At 34.5% G+C, this 27,051-nt stretch overlaps 2 protein-coding genes across 2 annotated transcripts in view; both read left to right on the forward strand.

Moving 5' to 3' along the window:
- Positions 1-27,051, forward strand: part of LOC133847805 (ubiquitin-conjugating enzyme E2 H) — a 158,371-nt gene that overhangs the window by 15,142 nt on the left and 116,178 nt on the right. The gene's annotated exons all lie outside the window — the stretch shown is intronic.
- Positions 8,673-9,960, forward strand: LOC133848588 (achaete-scute complex protein T3). Its single transcript, XM_062284217.1, has one exon. It carries the CDS (start codon positions 8,877-8,879, stop codon positions 9,738-9,740), a length of 864 nt encoding a protein of 287 aa, XP_062140201.1. The 5' UTR covers positions 8,673-8,876; the 3' UTR covers positions 9,741-9,960.

Raw genomic sequence — 27,051 nt, forward strand, 5'->3', positions numbered from 1 at the left:
CTCGATCTCCATCTACATCTCTGCATCGCGCGTTGACATCAATGTCGACTTCGCAGGCATTTGTATGCGCCCAAAACTGTCATCACGTTGCGCTTTTGCGCCACACTTTGTATTTTGGGACCCCAACACACTGTGCGATTTAATCAGCTCATAAAGCGTACACAAATGTTGGCAAAAAAATTACTAAAGCAAATGCTGAAATTGTGATGAAATTTATGTTAAGAGTGAACTCAATTGAATCCATAAGTTGTATTTGGTATATCGAAAAAAAATGTATATACTAAAAGATATATTTAGTATATCCCATAATGTAATTACTAATAAAAAAAAAAAAAATGTATTACCAAAATAATATACCAACAAACCAAATATATACCAAAGGTTAGTATATCGAAATATTACATTCAAATTATATTTAGTATATACCATAACGTATTTATTAATAAAAGAAAAATAGTGCGTAATTATTCCAAACATATTCTAAAAATATACCAAAATAATATACCAACAAACCAAATGTATACCAATGGTTAGTATATCGAAATATTATTATATTTAAAATAAACAGTGCGCTATTATTCTAATTATATGACAAAATTATATACCAAAAATATGTCTTTATACCAAAGGTTAAATTTAGTAAATTGATATATAATGCTATTACATTCAAAATATACCATAATGCATACAAATATCATATATTTTTAATATATGTTTTTTGAATGCAAAATTTCTGCGATTATTGAAAGAATGAGATATCTGAAAGATTCTAAATTTTAAATCAAGAAAAATCTAATTTTTCTGTTTACAAATTGTATTTAGTTTTTGCCATTTGGGTATAGAAATTATCTGTGATATAGGACTAATTTAATAGAAGAAAAGTTGACTATTTCCAAAGTTCAGCTAAAGATAATAATAATTTTGTTGCTCAACAATTTTGTTCGTTAAGCATTCGTCGTTTTGTGTAACATACAAAAACGGAATATCTTGGGCTTTTAAGTTTATAAATATAGATGGAAAGTGTTCCCACAATATGATACAAAAAAAGAACGAATAATATCCAAAATTTTTTGTAAAATTGGATTCAAATAAAAAATATTCTACTTACATAATCAACAATCGTAAATTTCGTTAGTCTGCAAATATAGAAAAAGAAAGTGGCGAAATTAATTAAATAAATGAATATAGAAGATGACAACAAATAAATTAAAATTTTTTTAATGAATTCCTAAAATATAGTACTCTTTATTTATTTTGTACTCTTTAATTATAGGAATTTTAATCCAGTCATAAAATTCTATGACATTTCTTTAAGTTCAGAGTTAGTTAAACTGTCTATCTGCTATTTAATGATGCATTTAAAGCACTCGCTTCACTTTACTTTGACTTGTCTCAGCAACCATGACCTCTCCAATAAAATATCGTCACGTTTGTGGGCTCCCCAAAAAAAAAGAAAGAAGGAGAAGAAGCCACTTTATGGTCGGAACGATGCGCAGGTGAAGGGCCAAGAGAAGCTACCTACAATTTGTCTTTATGGCTACACAAAAAAAAAGAGGAAAACACAAAAAAAAAAAACAGAGATGCAAAGCAAAGGGATCCAAAGCGATGTCAAGGCGCAGTTTCTTCCCTTTCTATGGGCAACGACGAACGCACTCTGTCTGTGGTCATAAACCATTTAAACATTTTCAACTTGTTAGCAATTAATTAAATAGATCGGCCCGTGGCAACAAGTTCAGTCTTTGGGTCTCGCTGTCATTATTCTTATGGCCACTTGGTCCGAAGCAGCCACACAACAAAATGTCCCCATATCGATATATAAAGATTCCTCCCTTCCCCCTCTTTCTCTCTCTCGCTTTGTGTGTATGGAGTGCGTTAATTACCAAGAACAGCATTCAATTTTTATGGAGGACACACGCCCCATTGAGGCATTTGCATGCAACAACTACAAACGATCTGGCAACGCTAAATGCGCTTCAAACGTGACCGCTGAAAGCTGTTAAGAGGAACAGGAGAGGTGTGAGAGGGGAAAGGGGAAAGGGGGGAATCGGGACGAAGTGCGTCGTCTGCCAGTTTGAAATTTATTTCGCTGTTTTTGCAATTTAAGGTAATTATTATGTACCTTTGGGGTAATTTTAACACCTCGACACCATCGACAAATATCATCTTCAGTGCGAGCGAGAGCGAGAGACCGATGCCGATGCCAAGTCGATGCCGATGCCAATGCCGATGCCGGTGTCGGTCGTCGTACTTCAGAAGTAGCTGCTGCGCCTTTCATATCAACCATCCAAAATCACAACAACAACAACGACAAACGTTTCTTAGAAGCGCAAAGCTTTCAACACCTTCGATGCGTGCCCAGCAACGAACAACAGGCTGCCCCATTCCCATCTCCTCGTCCTCGTCCTCTTCCTCCTCCTGGACCTCCTCACCGCCTGCTCCCCATGCTCTCCCCCGCTGCGTTTGCTACTTTGGTTGCTGCTGACTTGGCCAGTTATTTTTCACACCTTAACAACATTTTTTCATACACTCATTGCGGTTATTTTGACTTCAGCTTTAGCTCCAACCATTTACTTATTTATGACAGTATATTTGGAATACTAAATATCCCTTTATATAATATACTATATATCAAATTGACAGCAAAATTAAATACTGCATATTACATGCCTCTTTAAATACTGCATATGTTATTGATAGTATATTTAAAATACTGTGTATTGCATATTATTTCTACAATTTCTGCAACTGACAGTATATTCAAAATACTATATGTCATTTTAAATACTATATAAACAGTTGACAGTATCTTCAAATTATTATTTATTACATGCCACTTTAAATACTTTATACGCAATTCACAGTATATTTAAAATACTATATATTGCTCACCACTTTAAATACTGTATATATGCAATTGACAGTATATATAAAATACAGTACATTTAAAATACTGTAAATCTCAAGCCACTTTAAATACTGTATATGTCAGTTGCCAGTTTATTTAAAATATCATTTTTAAAATACTATATTACATGGCACTTTGAATGTCATTTATGAAATTGACTGTATATTTATTATATATTTATGACTAGAGCTAAACATATAATATTCGATTGTCATTCGATGGTCAAAAGTTATTAGATCTGCCTGACTGCTTAAAATATACATATGAATATTGAGAATTTAATTGAGATTTCGTCAAAACTTAAGGAAGCTATTTGCATAGAAATATGGTATATGTGATTTAAACGTTGCTTTACTTGCTGCTTATTTTATACAAATTTATTTTCTTATTTTCCTGTAAGCAACAAATATATTTCATATAACTCCACAATCTAAGACATAATCTGCATAGATGGACAGACGGACGCACGATACATTTTCATGTTAAAGTTAAAAACTAAAATTGTACTTTAACAATGCAGTTTTGTAACTCAAATATAAAACAAACCAGCTCAAGGATTTCAACGTTAAGAGTATTTCGAATTCGTGCATAACTTTTGGCTACTGTTGCCCGACAGTTAGTTGTTGTTGCTTTTTCGCACTTGGCGGCGTATTCGGTTACTACAACTGAACAGAAAAATAAAAAGAAGTAAAAAGAAAGAACCGCCGCCACGTTTTTAATAATCGCTGCCACTGCGATTGCTGCTGTTGCTGTTGCTGCTTTTGCTGCTTTTGCTGGCTCTGTTATCTCACTCAGCTCATCGGGATGCGTTGGCTTTTGGGTATTGAACTTGGGCTTTGGCTGCGGCTTTAACTTTGGCTTTAACTCGTGAAGGCTTCACGCGTATCCTGCCGAGGTTCCGCTCGCTGTCAGCATCGCATTTGCTGTTGTCGCAATTATCGGCGAGTGGCGTGCGTGTAAATTACCGTTATTAGGTGTGATCGTGCGAATTTCGCAATGATTTCCCCCCGTCAAAAAAAGAACAAAAAATAAAAATATACAAGTATATACTATATAAAAATAAAAAATTAAAACTCTGTTTCAGTTTTCACTTCGTTCACGCGAAAGTGACGACAATTTCCGCTTGGGAACACCCATAAAAAGTCAAATTAATGTGATGACCACAGCACAGAGATAACACGATAACGATAACACGATCTCACACAACAGAACTGAGGACAGGCGACATTTCACTGGCAGATTTCACGCTCATGATATGTATCATCCTCAACTCTCAACTCTGACCTACTCTATCACGTTTTACACGCTACGTGATCGAGTATCGAGAGCTACTTTACTTAGGTTTTACTTTCAGTTGCCAGAATTCAGTAGCTGCTACTATTTTTGTTTTTTCTCTTTGTTTTTTCGTTTGTTCTAATCCTGCTGTTGATGTTCGGAATTCTCAATTAGGCTTAATGAAGAAGCGCCAGACACATAAAATACGTAATTAATTGTCATATCGATATCGATGTCGCTTATAGAGAGCAACACTTGTTCTTGTTGTTGTTGTCACTTCACTTGCTTCCGCTGAGCTGAGGTTTGCAGCTTGCAGCCAAAGGACACGCACTTCTAGGACATGTGACTTAACCTCACGAGTTCTTAGAAAACACAAGCAATGAGATCAGTTAAGAGAAGTCAAAATACATTCCTCTATTCCTTTCTATTTTCATATTTCTAATATTTGGAAGCGCAAAAAACAAATGTAACTACATTTATTTGTTCTACAAAGAATCAAATTTTGCTACTTTTATGCAATGTTTTGATATTTTTATCATTTAATACTATTATATATTTCTTATAAGGTATTGATTAAAGAATTTAAAAGTTAATAGAAAGAAATGCAAATAAAAAGTAGACAATGAGATAAGTTAAGAGAAGTAGCACTGTATTCCTCTTCTACTTATTTATTAGTGATATTGCAAGATTTTGTTACATTATTAGAAAAATATTTTGGGACTAGAATTTTCTATTATTATTCTAATATATATATTATTTGGAAGCGCAAAAAGAAAAACTCAAGTAAATGTTTGCAACATATCCTATAAATATTTATGAAAATATCTCATTTTATGTACGTTCAAAATTTAATATTATTGCTATAATTTGAATACTTGTAATTATTTCTAATTAATATACTAAATTGTTCTACAAATATAAATTTTAATCTTAAATCTTATTCAGAAACCAAATATAGCCTTTGGTAAGTTTTAGTACTTTTGTGGTATATTAATTTGGTATATATTAAATCGAATACCGAACTGTTTTGCTTTTAAGCTAGGAAATAGACGAAAGAAAAATGACTGACATCAATCTTAGGTCTTAATATATAGCTTATCTAGATCTATAAAAAAAAACTTTACTTATTTTTAAAAACTTTTTAGTTTATGTTTCTTTTCATTAAAGAATTACCCATATTCATTACACAGCGCAGAACACTGCACAGCAAATTTGATACTTCCATAGATTTTCTTATTTCTATTTGCTCCTCATTTGAAAAGAGATTCAAACGAGTTTCCAATTAGTTTCCATTACAATTCTAATACACACAAACAACGAACGATAGATGGCGCCACTTCGCCGCCTAGACATTCCCATTACATGCCAATTGGATTGACAATGTCGCACATAGAGGACGCTAGCTGACATACGAAAACGATCCTCACTTGTTGAACTTGGCAACCCTGCGTCCTGTTGATCCTTTTTACATTTTTACCTGTCATCAGAGCATTTACCCCACCTCCTGCCTCGAGCATTACAAGCACTTTAATTAATCAACGAAGTTTGAGCGGGGGAAAAAATGCGCAGAGCTAATTAAAATGCTACCAAAACATTTTCTTTCGTCAGTCGGTGGGTGTGGAAGCGATGAGCAAGGAGCAAGGAGCAAGGAGGCGTGTAGGCGATGACGCAAAGGATTTACCCCTTTTTGTAGTGCATCGATTTCTAGATATTAGAAATGCATTAATGAAAATTGAAGTAGAGCAGCTTTTAAAAAACGATTACGATTAAGCGATTGCAGTTGCATGCCCCATGCCGCGGCTGCAGCTGCAGCTTCAATGTTAATCAAGGGTTTTTGGTTTTTTATGCATTTATTGGATTATATTGTGGCATCTTGTTACCCGTAATTGTAACGGTGCATGAGGCATGCAACAACATTGTTGCCACAGCGTCCATAACAAATTTATGATTGGGCGCTTTATGGGGGCCACTTCACTTGTTTCTTGCTTCTTGCTGCTGTTGCTCTTGCTGTTGCACATATAAATAGCCAAGCGCCAAGTTGCAAGTTCCCTTGCTTATTTTTTTGTTGCCTTTTTTCTTCGCTGTCAAGTTCGTTTTGCCGGTCGTCAAGTTGCAGCTTCGTGACAAAGCTCATGCAAAATGAGTTGCAACCGAAATGCAGAAGAGGAGACGACACTCTTTATATGCATGAGACGGCACACACTTGTGGGATTTGTTGTTCTTACTCGTTCTCGTTGTTGTTGTTGTTGTTGTTGCTCTTATGCTAATCACCCTGATCGGAAGCACGTGTCAAATGCGGCAATGCGGCAATGCTTAATGCAAAAGAACAGTTGCGATTGCGCCTTGCGCCTCTCGTTATATTATTGCTCTTCGCCTCAAGGCCATTGCTGCCCCAGACTCAGTCTCAGTCTCAGTCTCAAACTCAGACTCTGTCTCAGTTTTTCTGTCTCCGTCTCCGTCTCCGACTTCGACTCCAACTCAGACTCTAAGTCAGACACAACGCCAAATGGCAAAAGCCTTGAGCTGTGTGACACACGAATGATTCAACTGCATTGCTTGCACAGTGGGGCAAGTGTTGGGCGCATAAAGAATGCAAATTTCATATGCAATGTATTATAATAAACTTTAAAATCTTCTTATTCTAGTGTCAAATTAATCAAAATTTGATTTAAAATGCAAAATATTAAAATCTTTAAAATCCACTTCCACTAATTCTAGTGTCAAATAAATGCAAGCTTTTAAATCTTTAAAATCTGCCACTAATTTAAGTATTAAAAGTAATAACAAGTAAGCTCCTTAATTAGATGTTAGTTCTATCGAAATTAACAAACAAATTCAATAATCAGCAAAGATTGCTTTCTACAAAATGGTATTAACTCAGCCATATTAGGCAAGCCATATTTGAGATATCCGCTAATTGAAATCGAAAATTGAAAGCAAAATAGTGGAGTATTAATTTAAAAGAAAAAAAAAAACAAATTAATATTCTACTACATGCAGAATACACTATGTACTTGTGAAATTAAAAAAAAATAACAATTTTCAGAAATTCTTCTTTCACTACAAAATTTCAATAAAATATTCAATTTTACTCAAGTGTATGAAAATGTAAAAAATGTATGTATAATTTCGTATATGTAAAAAATAAATCTTAAGGCAATATTTTACTATTTCAAACCCAAGCATCTTACTATCTTTACTATGTTTAGCACAAAACTAGAATATACAATCATAATAAGGTGTTTAAATGACTTACATTCCGCATAACTCATAATGTGAGAAGGGTAAAGAGGGATATATTATTAAGCGTAGCAATTTCAAGAACTTTGAAATTTTAGAATACAATTTAATCATTTGCTTTATCAATTGAATAAAATGTGTGATGAATTAAATCGGATTTTTGCTGATATTTCTCTTAAATCATTTGATATATCATTAGTATAATATTAGTATTATAATGTTTGAATTTTCAAATTATAATGAATTCAATCTTTTAATGTTTTATTATTTCTCTCAGATCAATTAATAAATTCTTTTACAAACTTTGAAATAATAATAAACTTTGTGAATTTTCAAATGATGACGAATTGTAATCTTTTCTTTTTTTTAGTATTTTTCACATATCATTTGACAACTTCTCTTGACGAACTTAGTAATAGGAATATTTACATAATTTGAAAACTCAAAACAAATTTTATTGCTTCAATATTCATTCAAAATAAATTCAATATTTTAATTATGAGAGATCCTTTAATTACGTTTAGATCCTTTCGCAATTATTCCCACAATCAATTGGTCAAATTTCTTGCCCCACTGTGCCTCACATTCAAAGGGTGGTGAACAGAGGTTGGATGGGGTTCAGTGTTTAACTTGTCCAGTGAAAGTGCCACAGAGTGTGGCTCCTCTTCTCTCCCCTCTCCCCTCACCACTCCACTGACAGCGATGATGGATCACTAGTGTGGCGAATGGTGCGCAGTTTCTTTCCTTTTGATTCTTATAAATTTGTGTTCGTTTCCCAATTTTCATTCTCATTTTCATTTTTCTTTATTTATGATTTAAGATATTTCGTTCGTTCGTTCGTTCTCTTATTATTTTCTTGACGACAAAAGTGGAAGTGCATTGAAAAGCGAGTCCTTCGACTGTGACAAGGATCTGTATGAGAGTGTGTATGTGTGTGTGTGTGTGTGTGTATTGTGCACAAGAGATTTAAGTCTCGATTTCGATGGTAGGGAAGATCTCGAAAAAATGAAATGAAAATGCGAATGGCAAAAGAAGAAGAACGCGAAGCGAAGCGAAGGGCACAAAAGGAACTGTTTGTGTGACACACAAAGGACAAGTTGAGAGCGAGAGCGAAAGAGAACGAACGAAAGAGAGAGAGGGAGAGAGGGAGTGTGAGTGAGGCACCCACATGAGCAACCCCTAAGCGTTAACCCCTAACCCAAGCGAGTCGATCACTTGTGGCACACAACTCCGAGGCAGGTAGCGATCGTTGTTGCTCTGCAACCACCGCAACTCTCTGCCTCTGCCTCAGTCTCAGTCGCTGCCTCTGTCGCAGTCGACGTCGCTCGCTCGAGGGGTATTTAAGGCCGTTGCGCAGGACGAAGTTTATCATTGCGGAATTTGATTCCACACAGTCAACATCATCAGTCTCTTACACTCTCTCTAAAGGATTACTCCAAAACAAAAACAAAAAAACATGACGAGTGTGTGCAGCAACAACTATCAGCACTTTCAACTGACCAACGGCAACATCATGTTGCTGCAACATCACCAGCTGCCACAGCATCAGCAACAACTCACGGTGCCACAACAACATCAGCTGATTGCCCCAAAGTTGCCGCTGGGCAACAGTCAATTGCAGAACATGCAACATGCCTCAAGTGTCGGTCCAATGTTGCACAAAAAGAAATTCAACTACAACAACATGCCGTACAGCAGCAGCATCAGCAGCAACAGCGGGGCAGAGCAAATGCCATCGGTGGCACGTCGCAACGCACGTGAACGCAATCGCGTCAAGCAGGTGAACAACGGCTTCGTCAATCTGCGTCAGCATTTGCCACAGAGCGTCATCAATACACTCTCAAATGGCGGTCGAGGCGCCAGCAAAAAACTCTCCAAGGTCGACACTCTGCGCATCGCCGTCGAATACATTCGTGGACTTCAGGATATGCTCGACGATGGCAGCAGTAGCAGCAGCAGCAGTGAAGGAAGACAACTGCCAAGCTTCAGTCAACATTCGGCTGATGAGAGCAGCAACGATGGCAGCTACAGCAACGATTACAACAGCAGCATCGAAACGCCTTTCGTCAGTCATTCTTATCACTCTGCCTCGCCCACGCCTTCGTACAGTGATTCCGATCTATCGGCTAGCTATGTGAAGCAAGAGTTGCCCGAGGAACATCATCAGCAACAGCAACTGCAACTGCAACATCATCATCATCATCATCAGCAACAACAGCAGCAACAACAATTCAAATTCGAATCGTTTGACAGCTTCAGCGATGAGCAACCCGACGATGAGGAACTCCTCGATTACATTTCGTCGTGGCAAGAGCAATAATCAGTGCAACATCAACAACAATTGCAACCTTGTAAATATCAACTTCAACCTCAACGTTTGCCTTAGTGAAAACAACAACAAACAACAAACAAGTCCCAGCTAGCTTAAGTTCCCCCTTTTTTTGACACTTTTTTTTGCATAGCTCTAAGTTTTGTTATAAGCATGGAAGACACTAAACTAATTAGTTTTAAGTTTTGTTATAAGCATGGAAGACACTAAACTAAGCAATATTATTATTATTATTGAAATGCAATAATATCCAAAAAACACAAAATACAAAAACAAATTCAAAACATAAATTCAACACACAAACTTTTTATTCCAACACAAAACTTATTTTAAAAACCTTACAGCAACAGCTTAACAATGAAAGAATTCATCATCAGAATTTTAGATATTGGAGCATCATCTTCAAAGAAGAATCTTGAGAATTTCATCACTAGAATCTCAAGCCTTTCAGCAAATCTTGAAAATATTTACGTAACAATTTTACAAGAAAAGATTCTAAAGAATTTTAAACTTTTCACCAAATCTTCAAAGTATTCCAACAAGAATTTTACAACGATTGGATCTAAAGAATTTAATCATCAGAATTTCAAATATTTGAGCAACATCTTCAAAGAAGAATCTTGAAAAGTTTATCATCACCAAATATTCATAGTATTTGTAAGGAAAGTATTCAAAGAGGTTCATCATTAGAATTTCAAACTTTTCAGCAAATTTTCAAAGTTTTTACAACCAAAGAATTTAATGATAGATTTTTCTAATTCTTTCTAACAAAGTAAAATTGATTCAAATAAAATCTTGTTACAGAAATTACAAATTTTTATAATATACAATTAGAAATCATTTAATTTCCTTTAAAAATGTTTTTTTATTAGAAAATGTTCAATTAAAATCTTAATGTAGAAATTATAAATTTGTACCAACAATTTTCGCATTATAGCTTTTTATGAAAGTAAAAATGATGAAAAATTATGTTCATACAGAAATTCAAAATTTCTATAAAACACTTAGAACATCATTCATTATTTATTTTGCATTACCAATTTCCAAGAATATTCTAACAAAACATTTTTATAAAATAAAGCCCAATATGTTCAAACAACTTTATTCAATCATATATAATTTGTCTACATTATTTTATTCATAATTTTTGTTAAAAATAATGAATCTTAAATGAATGCACTCCTAACGAACTATTTGAGTTGAGCAGTTATTAAATGAAGCATCAGGTAACTCTGAAGCAAACTCTGTAATGAATTGAACATCACTTATGCATACAAACACACAAATATATCTTATCTACATGCGTCTTCATAATTTATGGCACTCTCTCAAGCGAGCTCAAGTGGATGCAAGTACTGTATTTCGGAATATGAAACCATTGCTATAAATAGCTGACGATCTTTTTGAAATGCTATTGGGGAATGCTCTCTAAATGGGAGTAGTAGCTAGGCTAGATGTGAAGGAATGAAACGAGTATCATACAAATGTTGTAGAGTATAGAGTAGCTTATGGTATAAAATGGTATAATCATTATAAAATAGCAGAAATGGTATGAAATTGTATATACTATATTATATAATTAATAAATATATTGCAGTATATTTTAATATAAAGAAAAATTGAATACTATAGTAAATTGGCATAATATAGTATAATTAATATAAAATACTATAATTAGTAGAAATAGTGTAAAATTGAAGATGGTATAAAAGAGTATAAAACAGTATAAATAATATAAAATACTATACTTAGTATAAATTACTAGATGCCATATAGCTTAAAATTTTATAAATGGTATACACCAGTATAAATAGTATAAAATTCTACTACTACTATATTATATATAACAATAACTAGAATTAGAATAGTATAAAATTGCATACACGATTTAAAACAGTATAAATGGTATAAAACAGTATTAAATATATAAAATACTACAATTCGTATAAATAGTAAATATAGTGTCTAGATGAGAATGTATTCTAGAGTATAGGGTAGTATAGTAGCTTATAGTATAAAATAGCATAAATGGTATAAACAAGTATAAATAGTATAAAATATGGTATAATAAGTAGATATACATATGTTGCATAAATATGTATAAATAGTATACACTAGTATAAATAATATTAAATACTATAATTAGTATTAATAGTAAAATTAGGGTAGTATATTTTAGTATGGTCAAAAATAGTATAAAAAGTAAATATAGTATAGTATATATTTAATACTACATAATGATGAATTGAATAGTATGTTATAGTAAACTGAAAAGTAATGCATAAATTAAACTTTCATCGTTCCTTATACACATATCTCGCATCCTGTATCCTTTTTCATGACTCACTGCCTGACGCTGCCCCTTTATCGGCTCGGAGCTTGCGTCACTTCCGGCGCCTGGCAACCCACTCAACATTCAACACACAACGAATCGAAATAATCAACACACCCAAATTGCAGCACCGGAAATTGCAGCAAATATTTGTCGGCATATAGTTTACTGTGTTTTTTTTTTGTAATATTTTCCCTGAACGAGTTTCACTTTGGTTAGCTGTGTTAATGGCGCATAAATTGTGAGCTCGGGGCAGAGGCAGCGGAAATAGGCAGTCACGGCTGAGAGAGCGAAGCGCAAAAGGACCAAAGCGCGATCACAAGACCCACGTGTCTGGCGCACCCCAAAAGAGAAAAAGAAATAACTAAAACACTAATAATAATAATGATAGGCGAACTAGAAAGCTGGACGTAATAATCACAAGGCATAAAATGCACTTCCTCCTGAACTTGACTTACCCCTAACAACAACAACAACAAAAAGTAAACGAGATGCAACCCCAACCCTTAAGGAAAAAGTTGTGCGTGTGCCACACGAGACACGAGCTCAAGGAATGCGAAATGAAAATGCAAATGAGCCACGCCCACTAGTTGTGTAAATTTATGTAGGCAACTCGCTGGACACGTGCAACAAGATCGGGAGGTAGGGAGGATGGGAGGGGAACACTGGAGATTGGGTGTTGCCCGCCTCGCAGCTGACCCGAGAACAGGAAGCAAAGATTTTGCCTCAAAAAAAAAAAACGAGAAGAACGAAATCGAAATCGAAAACGAGAAGAGGAAGAGGAAGTCAGAGGTAGGTAGAAAGAGGAACGGAACGGACGGTAGCCTAAGCAAAGGACAATGCGAAATGTGATTGTATGTCAGCTTAAGATGCGACGGCCAGGATAAAACCAGGAAACCAAGACAAGACGAGACGAGATGAGATCCTACACAGCATTGTTACCGGATATCAAAAAAAAAAGAAAAGTAAAGTAAAATAAAATAAGAAGAGAAGCTTAGCTTAGCTGCTCACATATCCTCCGTTGGGAGGTGTCAAAATACGAGGACTAAGCCAATGTCCTTTAATAGGCTCGCACCCGAGCGAGTGCGAGTGAGTTTTATGCAATTTTAGCTAAGAAATAAATCCATCGAGTAGATGCTGCTCAAATAACTTGTGCAATTGGCAATAAATTCATTTGTCTCTGAAATGGTCTCCGTTTTCGTTTTTATTTTGTATGCCAGGAAGGTCCAGGAAGTAACTTCTTTAAGGAGCAAGCGAGGTAGAAAGACATGTCGCAGGAAGTGCGTATTTGTTTTGCATCTCTGCTCTGCTGATGTCCTGCTTCAAGTGTCTCTTCAGTCTTCAGTCTTCAGTCTGTTGCTCAGTTTATTTATTTGCTGTGCGCTCTGCGCTGTGCACTTACGGAAATCCGAGACGCATGTTATTTTATCGTGTCGCAATTCAAAGAAAACTGGGCGCTGCTCCCGCTCCCGCACTTGTATTAATGTCCTACTACAACTACTCGACGTTTGCTTCGCTGGACATGATTTATGTGCCATGTGTCAAAATACGAGCGTGCTTGTTGCGAGTGTGTCCTTGTGTCCTTGTTTAAATGGTCCTTTTACTGCGCTCATTGATCACTCGAATCGAATTCCTTGTCATATTTCGCACTTAACCCGGGGGCGTCAAGTGGCATCCACGTTTCTCCCCGTGCGATCACCGATCCTGCCATTCCTGGTAGCTCATTAACAGCGGCGTCAACGAGTGGCGACTACCAGACATAAAGTGTCCAAAGTCTACTTCCAATTGAGTTGTCGCCTCTCGTTAATTTGGTCAGCCGTTCAGCAGAAATGCATCAAGTGCTTGGCTTGGCCACTAAATACTACTAGGAAAACGCATCAAAACGCATTTGAGGAGATACTTGTTGACGGGAAACAATTTAAAATTTAATTTACACTTCAAAAGCAAAGTGTCAGCAGTTTTTGCTGTTAAAGTTATTATAAAGTTATTATTATAATAAACTCGGTATAGAAAATGTAATACAAAAATATTTAATAAAAATAATTTATGTACATACAAAATAATTGTTAAAATTCAACTATGAATACAATAAACATATCACCTAAAGAAAAAACAATCTAGATTGAAAATCTTCATTTAAGATTTTTTTCATCTAAATAAAACAGAGTTCCAAATCAGATTTATAGGTTGAACAAATCTTAAAACAAGATTTATATGCAAAACTTCCATTTTAAGATTATAGATTGAAATAAAGATTGCACATCTTAATTAAGAACTTTTCGATATTAAAAAAGTCGTAAAACAAGATTTTGTTCTTCAAATCATCGTTTAGACATTAAAAAAAGAGAAGATCTTAAATTCAAGAATTGTCTTCTTGTTTCTTAAAATATTACAATCACATTCCATATAAAAAGATGTTTAAACAAATGTTTAAGATTTTGCATTCTTGGTTCAATTTTGAGATTTTTCCATTCTTGAAACTTTTGTTTCATTCTTGAATTTGAAGATCTACAATTTTTATAGAATTTCGTTCTGCATTTAAGAATAAACCTTTTTGGTTCAATTCATATAATCTTGATTCAAGATTTGTCTTATCGTGTAGATATTGCATTCTAATACCAAATGCATCTATCTTTAATTGCCATTAACATTTAAAAAATGATTTTCAATCTGTAAAACAGCAGACTAATTAATAATTACCAAAATATGTCTTGTTGCCACAACAATAATTTTTTAATAAACCTGAAAAGAAGATTTTCATTTATAGAATACTTTGTTGTCTATTCGAAGCAATTGCATTTAAATTTATGCTAGAAACAATTTGCTCAAGCTTGGCTTACAAAACTCTATTACTCGTATCAACTTCTACGCAACTCAATTTCGAGTTGCTAATCTAACGAAATGATGAAAAATCTTGTTGCGATCATGTCGTTTAACAGCTCCCTTATGAGCACACAGGCAAATCGCAATTTATCTAACGTTGTACTTTAACAGCATGAATTTTGATAGTATTTTGTTCTTTTTTTGTTATATTTGGCTATCTGCAACCAAACCTGCTGGAGAGCAAACCCCGCATTCCCTTCTCCGTATCGTATCTCTTTTTCGATATTGCATTTCACTTCGTAGGGTTTTCATACCCGCTACCTGTAAGGTTAAAGGGTATTATAACTTTGTGGCTGCAGAAAATGTATTGTAACAGACAGAAGGAGGCAACTTCAACTCTATAAATTATGATATAAATATATTTGGTATATGGTATATTTTGTACTCTATTGCAAATGTAATATTATATCAATATACCATATATATCATTTGGTATATTTTTAGAAATTTGATATAATTCAAGAATAATAAATACTACTTTATAAATCAACTATATACAATATTCGGTATATTTTTAATAATTTGGTATATTTCAAGAATATACCGAATATAGCTCTTGGTATATTTTTAATATTAAAACATTAAACCAAATATAGCTCTTGGTATATTTTCAGTATTTCGGTATATTTCAAGAATAATAAATAGTACAATATATCTGTATACCAAATATACCAAAACATATCAATATACCAAATATAGCTCTTGATTTATTTTTAATATTCTAGTGTATTTCAAGTAAAATAAATTGCATTACATCAATATACCAAGTATATTTCTCGGTATATTTTTAGTATTTTTTGCAATATATTAATTAGGTATATTTTAAGCATAACACCACCTTTATCAAAATGAGTAGCGGGTATCTCACAGTCGAGCACACTCTTCTGTAGCTATCTAACTTGCTTTTTGGTATCGCATTTTATTGATGCTCCTCAAGACACACGCTACATTTGGCACAGTGTGAACTGTCGATAGTTAAATGACTTTGCCAAGGCAAAGACAGACAACCCTTCAGAGCAAGAGAGACAGAGAGAGAAAGAGAGAGAGAGGGGGAAATAAAGGTAAAAGTATATAGAGATAGGGGTTCGATGTTCAACTTTGACTCGATTGTTGACATGATGAAAACTAACCGCAGTTTCAACAATGAAACAACATCAACTGCAATCCAGTTCACTCACTCACACACACACACGTGTCCTCTAACAACCTGCATGTCTACTCAATAAAAAAGAACGAACCATCATAGAAAAAGCAAAGGCAAAGGCAAAGGCAATCAATGTCAGCGAGTTTGTAGAGCAAAATCTCGAAATTGAAAACGAAATCAAAAGCCAAAGCCAAAGAGATGATCAGACAAAGGTAAAAATCCATTGAAAAGATTTCACTGGAATATCCTGTTGGCCATTGTTGTCAAAAATTCTGCGCATGAAAAACGATTTCTCTCTCTCTTTCTAACTTTGTCTCTTTTCTTGTTCATTGAAGTGTGTGTGTGTGCTAGATTCGTTGAAGGCTCCCCCACTTCAGCTCCAATCTTTGAAAGACTTATTCATTCATTCTGCGACGCCATCAAAAGGTCAGCTCCGAGGGCAACTTTATGGCTACGACGCACCCAAGAGAGCGAGTCACAAAAGCGAATTGCGCAGCTCGCTAGATAGAGAGAGGGACAAAGAGAAAGAGAGAGTGAGAGAGAGAGAGATTTCTTTCTCTGTGACAATCCGCGAAGCATGTCCAATGCGTAGGTGTTGCGCTACGCTAATTTTGTCTACCTGTTGTTTTTGGACAAACCCGCAGGGTTTTCCGCTTTTCCGACAAGTTGCCAACAGCAACAACATTTCTGCATTGTGGCAAGTGGCAACCGGAACTAAACTAAAGAGAGACGCACACATGTGTTTTTGCTGTTAAAGGCGCGACAATGTCACGGGCCAAGAAATGTGTCACCAGCTATGTTAAACTCGGCTCAACCTTATGCTAAATGCCAACAAAGGCGCATGATGAGGCGGAACTAAATTCTTTCGAGCGAGGAAATGTGCAGAAAATGCGAAGGCGGATAATCCCAGCGAGGACAGTGCAAATTTTCCAAATCAAAAATCAGAAAGCGAAAGCGTTTAACGCAGCAGAAACTACATGAATTCTGTTTTTTTAAAAAAAACATCTACCCAACTTAGACTTCTATATTATTTCTATATTTCTATTATTTCTATATTACATTTTGTATAATAATAAAGAATAAAGATCGCAATTATTTACTTCTTATATTTGAAGTTTACTTTGAGCTGTCGATATACGAAAAATAAGTTGGCTATTAATAAAAATTTTAAAGAATCGTATAAAATATACCAAGTAATTAAAATGAAGAAATTAATTGTGCTTTATTAAACCTTATAGTACTAGATTTTAGCCTGAAGGTCTTTCTTAGTCGCTCAGGTTCATTTCATTGCGTTAAGATGTTGCATTTATTATGTTTATAAAATAATAATAATAGATTCATTTTAGTGTTAAATACTATATACAGTTTGCTTCTACAGAATTCAAAAATTTCTTTTAAGAATTTTTTAAGGATCTTATGGATTTTTTTTTTGAGGGTTAACTTTGAATTTGTTGATCATAAAATAATTGAATTAAATCATTAATCAAAACCTTATTCTATTAGACAACTTTAAACCAATTTATGTACAACATTTATTGGTTCAGTATGTTCATTGTTGCTAAAAATGTGTTTGGTATACGATTTATGTATCTTTCGTTTTTAGTTTTTTGACTATTGTCATAAAATTGCAGAATAATCAAAGCAGCGAATAATCAAAGAACTACACAGAGAAAACATCCAGAATTTAGATTAAATCACTATTAATTAATTTAGATTTCAAGGATGTTTAGATTGAAAAGAAGTAGAAAATTTTAAGCGAACTTTCTCTCAGAAATTTCTGTGCTCTAGATAAATATCAATAAAAGTTTCCAAATCTTAATTTAAATTTTTTGTATCTTAAAAAATAGAACATTTTGATATAAGATTTTTAAATTAAATCAAGATTTTTAAGCAAAATTTGGTTTTTAAGATACTAGAAGGTTTGATTTAGAATTTATATTAGCATAAAATATATTAACTTAGATATCAGGAACGTTAAGATTGAAAAGAAGAAGTAAAAGAACTTGGACGAACTTTCTTTCAGAAATTTCTGTGATCTTAAAACTCTGAAGTTAAATATCAAAAAAAGTTTGATTTTCATTCAACATTTTTCCTTAGAGAATTCTGATCCGTTGATCCCCTTAAAAAAATAAACTATTTTCCATTAGAAGCATATCAAAAATCTGCGCAACCAAAAATGAGTTCTTGAATCGTGATAACTGCCCTCCAATGTTATCACTGCTAAAATTTTAGCCCGAGTTCTACGCTTGACCAAACTAAGCTGCGGCTATGGGAAAATTTGCCGAGTTGCCGCCAAGAAGAAATAGTAAAAAAGTAGTAATCAGCAAAAAAAAAAGACAAAGTAGATTTAGTCAAAAATCGCATAGAGAAATCAGAGCGCAAAGAAAATCAAAGCAAAGAAAGGAAAAGGCAATGAGAGAATGAGAGCAAAACAAAAGCAGATCAAGCATAACCCGCGCGATCGTAGCTCGGGGTCAAAGTCGAGTCGAATATTGTATCTGAATCGCAGGACGAAGACGGGGGCATCAAAGTAAAGTCACCGACCGAAGAGAGATGAGAAAAATGTCAACCACAAAAGTGCGGCTAAAAAAAAAAAAAACACACAAAAAAAAAGAAACCGATCGATGGATCTGCATTCAGCGACCACAAAGAACTGATGAGGATAATGATGACGATGACGATGACGATGAGAATGAGTCTGAGACTGAGGATGACTATAACTATGACTATGACTACGATGATGATGATGTGGTTGACAACGATTGAGGTTAGATGTTAGAAAAGCCGACAAACACGGACTACCTTTATTTTTCATTTTTGCGATGCTCTTGGCTTTGTTTTTGTGACTGCCTCCTACGATGCGATAATCGATTTATCAAAAAAGCAAAATACGCTTTGCCAAAAAAAAAAAGTAGAGTACAGAACATGAAATAGATTTCAAAGAGGAAGCCGACAGGCATTGAGCTCTGGTCAAAGGTAACGCGCATTGATGTGCATTAAGATGTGAAATTGTCACCATTGTCTCTCGCATTGTCTCGCTATGCAATGGCCCACATTCAGGTTGCCAAACAGCAAAGAGAGCAACAGCATCAGCATCGGACTTAGACTTGCAACCGTCGGCGGTCCGCGCGTTGACAGCATTAAAAGGTCACCGCAAAAAGAATGAACGCAACAACAGATTTTGATTTTGATTTTGAGCTCTACTTCTTCTATTCAATTGTGACACAATTCGACAGCCTTTCGACCTGCTTGCCACACCCACTTGCAACATTTTCTTGTGGGTGTTGCCGGGCCAGCCAAAAAGGCAAGCAACAAAATGCATAATTGTCACAGTAGCTAGATACTTTTGTATCTACTAACACAAATGTAGCTACAAACTAAGCCTCCAAATGCAGCTATTGATACAGATACATGTTTGTATCGATTGGCATTAATATGTCCACAAAACATTGCAGTAAACTATAGAATAATAATGTAGATACATTTCCACAAAATGTAGCTACAAACTAAGCCTCCAAATGCAGCTAATGCTACAGATAACTTCTTGTATCTCTTAACACGCACAATAATTGCACAAAATGAAGCTACAAACTAAGTCACAAAAGTATAGATACATTTGTATCTCTTAACACAAATATGTACAAAACATTGCTGCAAACTGTGCCACAAGCAACCAACTTTTACATACTAAATAGTTATAGATAAATTTGTATCTAAATATTTGCATCTATCAAACGCTGGTAGCTGTAAACTATGCCACAAAAATGCAGTTATTACTAAAAGTACATTTGTATATATTAGCAAAATTATTGCAACATGTAGCTGCTAACTATGCCAAACAAAATATAGATAATATTGTATCTATGATCATAAACATTTCCACAAAATGTGGTTTCAAACTAAGTCGCGAAATGTAGGTATTACTAACGACACATTTGTATCTCTTAACACAAATATTGCCACAAAATGTAGCTGCAAACTGTGTCACACAACTAGAGCAGATACATTTGTATCTATTGCGTTAACTTCAGTTGTATCTATTGGCAAAATTATTTGACCAAAATGTAGCTGCAATTGTATCTAATAACACAAATATTTTCACAATAAAGGAGCTGCAAAGTATATCATTAAAATATAGATACATTAGTATCTATTATCAAAAACTATTTGGGCAAAATGTAGCTGCAAATGATGTCAAATTAATCGAGTAGATACATCTGTATTATTAGCACAAAATGTAGCTGCCAATTATGCCACACATTATGCCAAACACTCCCACAAAATGTAGCTACAAACTAAGCCTCTCAATGCAGTTATTACTAAAGATACATTTCTCTCTATTAGCACAAATATCTCCACGAAATTTCCAAGATATCTTTGTATCTATTAGCACAAAATGTAGTTGCAAATTAAGCCACACATTATGCCAAACACTTCCACAAAATGTAGCTACAAACTAAGCCTCTCAATGCTGTCTCTATTAGCACAAATATTTCCACAAAATTCCCTAGATATCTTTGCATCTATTAGCACAAAAATATTGCTCATCTATCAAACGCTGGTGTGACAACAACTAATCGCAACTCGCATCGCATCGCTTTGCGTCTCGCTGTGTTTTTCGCCAAAAAAGAAGAACAGAACTACAAGATACACGTACTACAAGATACGGTATCTTGTAGGTGCAATTAAGCGCTAACAGCGGGCAGCCCTCGACCCCTATCGTTGACCTGTTCTATCCCTGATCTGACTTGCGCAGCAGGCATTTTAGTTTGAATTTTTCCAGAGAAATCTTGCTATCGATTGAAGCAACTTCTGATACGATAAATGTATCTTTTTTTTTTGCTGCGGCACACGCTTCAGCATTTAGTGGCGCTTTGCATAGGAGGCGTCTCTCGACAGCCAGACAGACAGGATGTGTGTGTTCAGGATGCGTGTGCGTCGATAGTCGATAATTATCAAATGTAGACCAAAGCGACGCCAATAGACGGCGCATCAAAGTATCTATTACGCGACCAAGGCGTGAACAATTATGGCCCAAAACATTTGCCTCAAACATCGTTTACGCCTCTCTCCCTTCCTCTGAAAATGCTTCTTTTCCTTCCGCCAATCTTTTCAAAATTCAGAGCATCGCAGCAGGTTGTCCTTTTAATTGAGGCCAAAGAAAGAGCATAACATTTTCCTTGGTAGAACAAATTGAAGCAAGTGCAAGTGCCAAAGCGGTTTCATTGACCAAAACTCTCTCAACTCTCAACTATCAATTCAGAGGCGGATCGAGGCAGGTCAAGAGTCAAGAGTCAAGAGTCAAGTGCAAGTCGTCGGGCGCTTTGATACTACACGGTTAATTTTGCATAGCCAAAACAAAGCAACAGCGAATGAATGAGAAACACAAAACTCGACATATAAATGGTCTGTTATTAGATTTATGAAGAGCTGATCGAATTAAATGGGAAATCGAATTAAATGGGAAACATCCGATCGCTTGTTCTCTCAACTTCTCCCTTTAAAGACTGAATTTCTGTTATATGATTTTCTGAATTTCAAATTAAATGCATTAAATGCAGAAATTTGTATTTAACTTTGTTTTGGTATAATAAGTGTTTAAAAAACTTATTTTTAGTAAATACTTATGTTATTCTATTTATATATAAAAATTGTCTGTTATTAGATTTATCGAACCGAATTAAATGGGAACCATCCGATCGCTTGTTTTTTCAACTTCTCGCTTTAAAGACTGAATTTCGGTTCTCTCAACTTTTGAATTTCAAAAATTATTTTCATATTTTTGTATACAGATTCGAAACTAAATGCGTGAAATGCAGAAATTTGTATTAAACTTTGTATTTGTTCTTGTCTTTAATAAGTATATAAATATACCAAATACAGTATTAGTATATTTTAGTATTTGTGCGGTATATTATTTGGTATATTCTAAGAATAATACCGTACTGTTTTGCTCTTATTTAAAATGGGTTAATGGAATATACCAAATATAGCATTTGGTATGTTATTAGTATTCTTGCGGTATATTAATTTGGTATATTCTAAGAAAACTTCCGCACTGTTTTGTTCTTATTCAAAATGGGTAAATGGAATATACCAAATATATCACTTAGTATACTTTAGTATTTTTGTGGTATATTATTTGGTATATTCTAAGAATAATACCGCACTGCTTTGTTCTTATTCAAAATGGGTAGCAAGTGAAAATACCAAATCTAGCATTTAGTATATTATTAGTATTCTTGCGGTATATTGATTTGGTATATTCTAAGAAAAACTCCGCCCTGTTTTGCTCTTATTCAAAATGGGTATCGGGTATCTCACAGTGAATATACCAAATATAGCATTTAGTATATTATTAGTATTCTTGCGGTATATTAATTTGGTATATTCTAGCTCTGAAGTTTGATTACAAACTACAAATATTTATTTTAGAGTTACATAAATATTTAGATTCGCATTTTTATACCCGCTACCCATAGGGTAGAAGGGTATTATAACTTTGTGCCGGCAGGAAATGTATGTAACAGGTAGAAGGAGGCATCTCCGACCCTATAAAGTATATATATTCTTGATCAGCGTCAACAGCCGAGACGATCTAGCCATGTCCGTCTGTGTGTCTGTCCGTCCGTCCGTATGAACACCTAGATCTCAGAGACTATAAGAGATAGAGCTATAATTTTTTTTCGACAACATTTGTTATGTTTGCACGCAGATCAAGTTTGTTTCAAATTTTTGCCACGCCCCCTTCCGCCCCGGCAAATCAAAAAAATCGAATAACAAGCGTAATTTTAAAGCTAGGGTTACGAATTTTGGTATATACAATAATTACTATAGTAGTTATGATTGCTGAAAATTTGGTTGCGATCAGATAAAAATTGTCGAAGTTATTAAATAAATACTTTTGTATGGGCAAAAACGCCTACTTACTGGGGGTCTTAGTTACTTTGTCTTACAATCTGGTATATTGTGCCGTCTATGGTATATTTTGAATGCGGTACTATATCGATATACCACATATACCATTTGGTAAATTTTTTAGTATTTTTGTAGTATATTTGGTATATTTTGAGAAATATACCGCAAAATATAATGCTTTTATTCAAAATGGGTAGCGGGTATCTCACAGTCGAGTACACTCGACTGTAGCTTTCTTACTTGTTTATAATGTTTAAGTTAAAAACTTAGATCTCTATTTCGTTATAAATGTCAGCAGCAGTTTTTTCTGTATTCAATATTCCGTTTGCTACAGTTACAATTCAATAAACTGAACAGTGCAACTGTCGAGAGAAGAGAAACTCTCTTTTTGCTGCCTTACTTTCGCGTGTAAAGCAATCAAAAAAGTACTCGACGTATTTAGTTAATGCTTTCTTCATTGATCGATAAAGTCCTAAAAGTCCAAATGCAGCGCCAGCCAGTCAATGCATAATGAAGACAGACGCAACACGAAGACTGAATGAATGAATGAATGACTGACTGAATGACTGACTCGATGATGCACTTGTGAGAAACGCAAAATGAAAATCGTAAAAGGGAATCAGAGTGGAGATGGAGACGGCGCGTGTCTGGTTTGGGATTTTGGTTCGGGTTGTGTGAAAGAGTTTTTGAGCTGCATATCGTGACGTGTAATTGACAGGCAACACGCGTTTAAATCCAAAGACTCTTTGCCTGTCATCGCCTCGAGAGCAAAACAAATTTAGATATCTATGGACATTGACAGGCACATGATTCCAAGCAGTAGCCACAAGGAGGCGGAGTAAACGAGACAACGACAGCGACTTCGACTCTCTCAAGTAGATCAGCCACTGTCTTGAGCATTTGAAAGTTGCCAGAACTGGGCAAGTGCCCATTGAACACGTATTCAACATTGAACATTGAAAGCAACTTGACAGCAGCTTGTAACACATTTACATTCACAACAGACAGCAAAGAAGTGGAGAGTGCTCGACTATTTAGAAGATCAACCGACTTCAAGAATTATGCATAAAATTCACAAATTTTAAAAAATAAGCAGCGAAAAGAGTCAAACTAAATAGCACTATTATAACTATTATTTTTTGAATAAATCTAAAAGTAGAAAATTAAGAGTGTGGTCGACTGTAGAATGAGGTAAATTTCTGTAAATATACCAAATTAAATACCAGAACAAATACAAAAAAAATACCCAAGACTATATTTGGTAGAAGTATTACAATCTAAATATGAAATATACCAAATTAATATACCGCAAAAATACTGAAATACTCCAAAGGCTATAGTTGGTATATTAACTGCGAGATACCCTTTTGGAATAAAAGTAAGAGAATAAGGTAAATTTCCATACACATACCAAAATTAAATACCACAAAAAATAGAAAGAAAAAACCCAAGGCTATATTTAGTATATCGATGAAGTACTACATTCGAAATATGAAATACACCAAATTAATGTACAGCAAAAATACTAAAATATACCAAGGGCTAAAGTTGGTATATTAACTGTGAGATACCCGCTACCCAATTTGAATAATAACAAAGCAGTGCTGGAATAATCTTAAAATGTACCGAATATACTGAAAAATACTAAAAATATACCAAAGGCTGTATTGGTATTTTACTAGAATCAAAATATGCAAAACATAATAGAGTGCAAAATATACCAGATTGTCAGTCAAAGCAGCTAACACCCGATTGCATTATAAACTTTTTCTAAATGTAAATATACTATAATAATATACGACCTTGAAAGTGAAATATATTATGATAATAAGAAGAACTGTAATAAATTACTTACAAATTTATATTTACAGATTAAATGACTGTTAAACATATTGGAAATGGAATCCAAACATAAAATATGTTTTAATAGTAAGAAGACAAACAAAAATTCAAAATTAACGAGACAAAATAAACGACTCTTGAAAACATTGAAATGATACAGAGAGAGAGCAACTAGAAACCGCAAAAGAAGATAAATACATTAAGAGCAATATAATCTCGGCTGGTATCGAAATAATATTATTGCAGTGCCAAAAATATGAAAAGGAAATATGATTGGCGTTTGTAATTACAAGCTAAACGGAAGGAAATGTGACAGAATAAAAATGTATTTTTTTTTCATGTATTTTTTGCTCACCTTTTATGCGACCCCAAAAGAAAATATACATTGAAAATGTTTGTGTAAACGCCTAAATGCTGGGAAATGGCCATCAAAATGAGTAGGAAAAACCACAAAAATAACACCAGATAAAAAGGAGAAGGAGGCAAAGGGAAAAGAGAAATAGAAATAGAAATAGCGACACCTTCACAGGATATACGAACAAATTGAGTTGTTTCCTGGCTTAGAATTGCAAACTCACGAACTGTCGACGATGGCGTGGCAAATATGATTATGATAAGGAGAACCGAAAATTGTCGAAATTATCGAAATTGTAAATTACCGCGCAAATGTGTTAGAATAGAGGATGGGAATTACTCGCATTACAGAGAAAGAGAAAGAGAGAGAGAGAGAGATGTCTAAAATTACCAGCGTAATCAGAGATTTCCAACACCTTTTTTTTTCTCTCGTTTTGGTTTTAACTAATTAATTTTTTGTGAAGAAAAGACGAGGAAATGACGTGGGCGGCATGCGCAACGAATGCGCTTAACAGCTTTGCTTGCTTTCTCTCTCTTTCTCTCACACTCTCTTTTCTCCTCCCCCTTCAGATCCTGACCAGCAAATGGACATGCTTGACGCTTGGATTAGGCTGACGTAATGAGCTCTGATCCGTTAGACAGCACGCGTGTAACGCACACAAAGACAGAGAGACAGAGACTAAGTGCACTTGATGCTTGGAGGCGGACCAGCTTAGTGTGTAGCTGCCAACGAAATGAGACGAGACGAGACGAGACGAGGCTCTATGTTAGTGCTCTATGCTGATGAAGACATCTTGCAGATACTTTCGTAGCTGACAATGCGTAGAGAGATATTTGACAGACACTTTTGCAGCGGAAAGTGCAAATTGAGATATGATAGATAAAAATATATCTGACAGATACTTTTGCAGCTGAGAGATTATTTTAATACATACAAATATCGGACAGATACATTTGCAGTTGAAAGTGCACATAGAGATATCTTCCAAATACTTTTGTAGCTGACAATGCGTAGAGAGATATTTGACAGACACTTTTGCAGCTGAAAGTCCAATTTGAGATAACTCATAAATACTTTTGCAACTGATAATGCAATATATCTGGCAGATACTTTTGCAGCTGAGAGATACTATTGATATATAAACATATCTGATGGACACTTTTTTAGCTGGCAATACACATAGAGATACTATTGACAGATACAAGCATCTGCGAGATACTTTCGAAACTGAAATTGCAGATAAACATATCTCACAGATATTTGCACTTAAAAGATTACATAGATATCTTCCAGATACTTTTGTAGCTGACAATGCGTAAAGAGATATTTGACAGACACTTTTGCAGCTGAAAGTGCAAATTGAGATATCTCTGACAGTGCACATAGAGATACATATATCCTAGAGACACTTTATATAGATAGAAATATATGACAAATACTTTTATAGCTGACAATAGACAAAGAAATATTAAAGATATACTCTTGAAATATAGAAATATGTGACAGATATTTTTGAGCTGACAATGCGCATAGAGATATCTCAAAGATACTTTTGCAGCTGACAGTGTGCATAGAGAGATACATCTTAGAGACACTTTTAATAGATATAAATATCTGATATATACCTTTATAGCTGAGAGTGATACCGAGATACTTTTTGATAGATGGATAGATCTGATAGATACTTTTGTACCTGACAATCCATATAGAAATACATTGAGATACATCTTAGAGACTCCTTTGACAGAATGGAAATATGTGATAGATACTTTTGCAGTTCACAGTTGCTTGAGGCTAATTGTAAGCGGCTAAATGATGTGAAGTGTGC

Source organism: Drosophila sulfurigaster, chromosome X, assembly GCF_023558435.1.
Source record: "Drosophila sulfurigaster albostrigata strain 15112-1811.04 chromosome X, ASM2355843v2, whole genome shotgun sequence".
Classification (NCBI taxonomy): Eukaryota; Metazoa; Arthropoda; class Insecta; order Diptera; family Drosophilidae; genus Drosophila; species Drosophila sulfurigaster.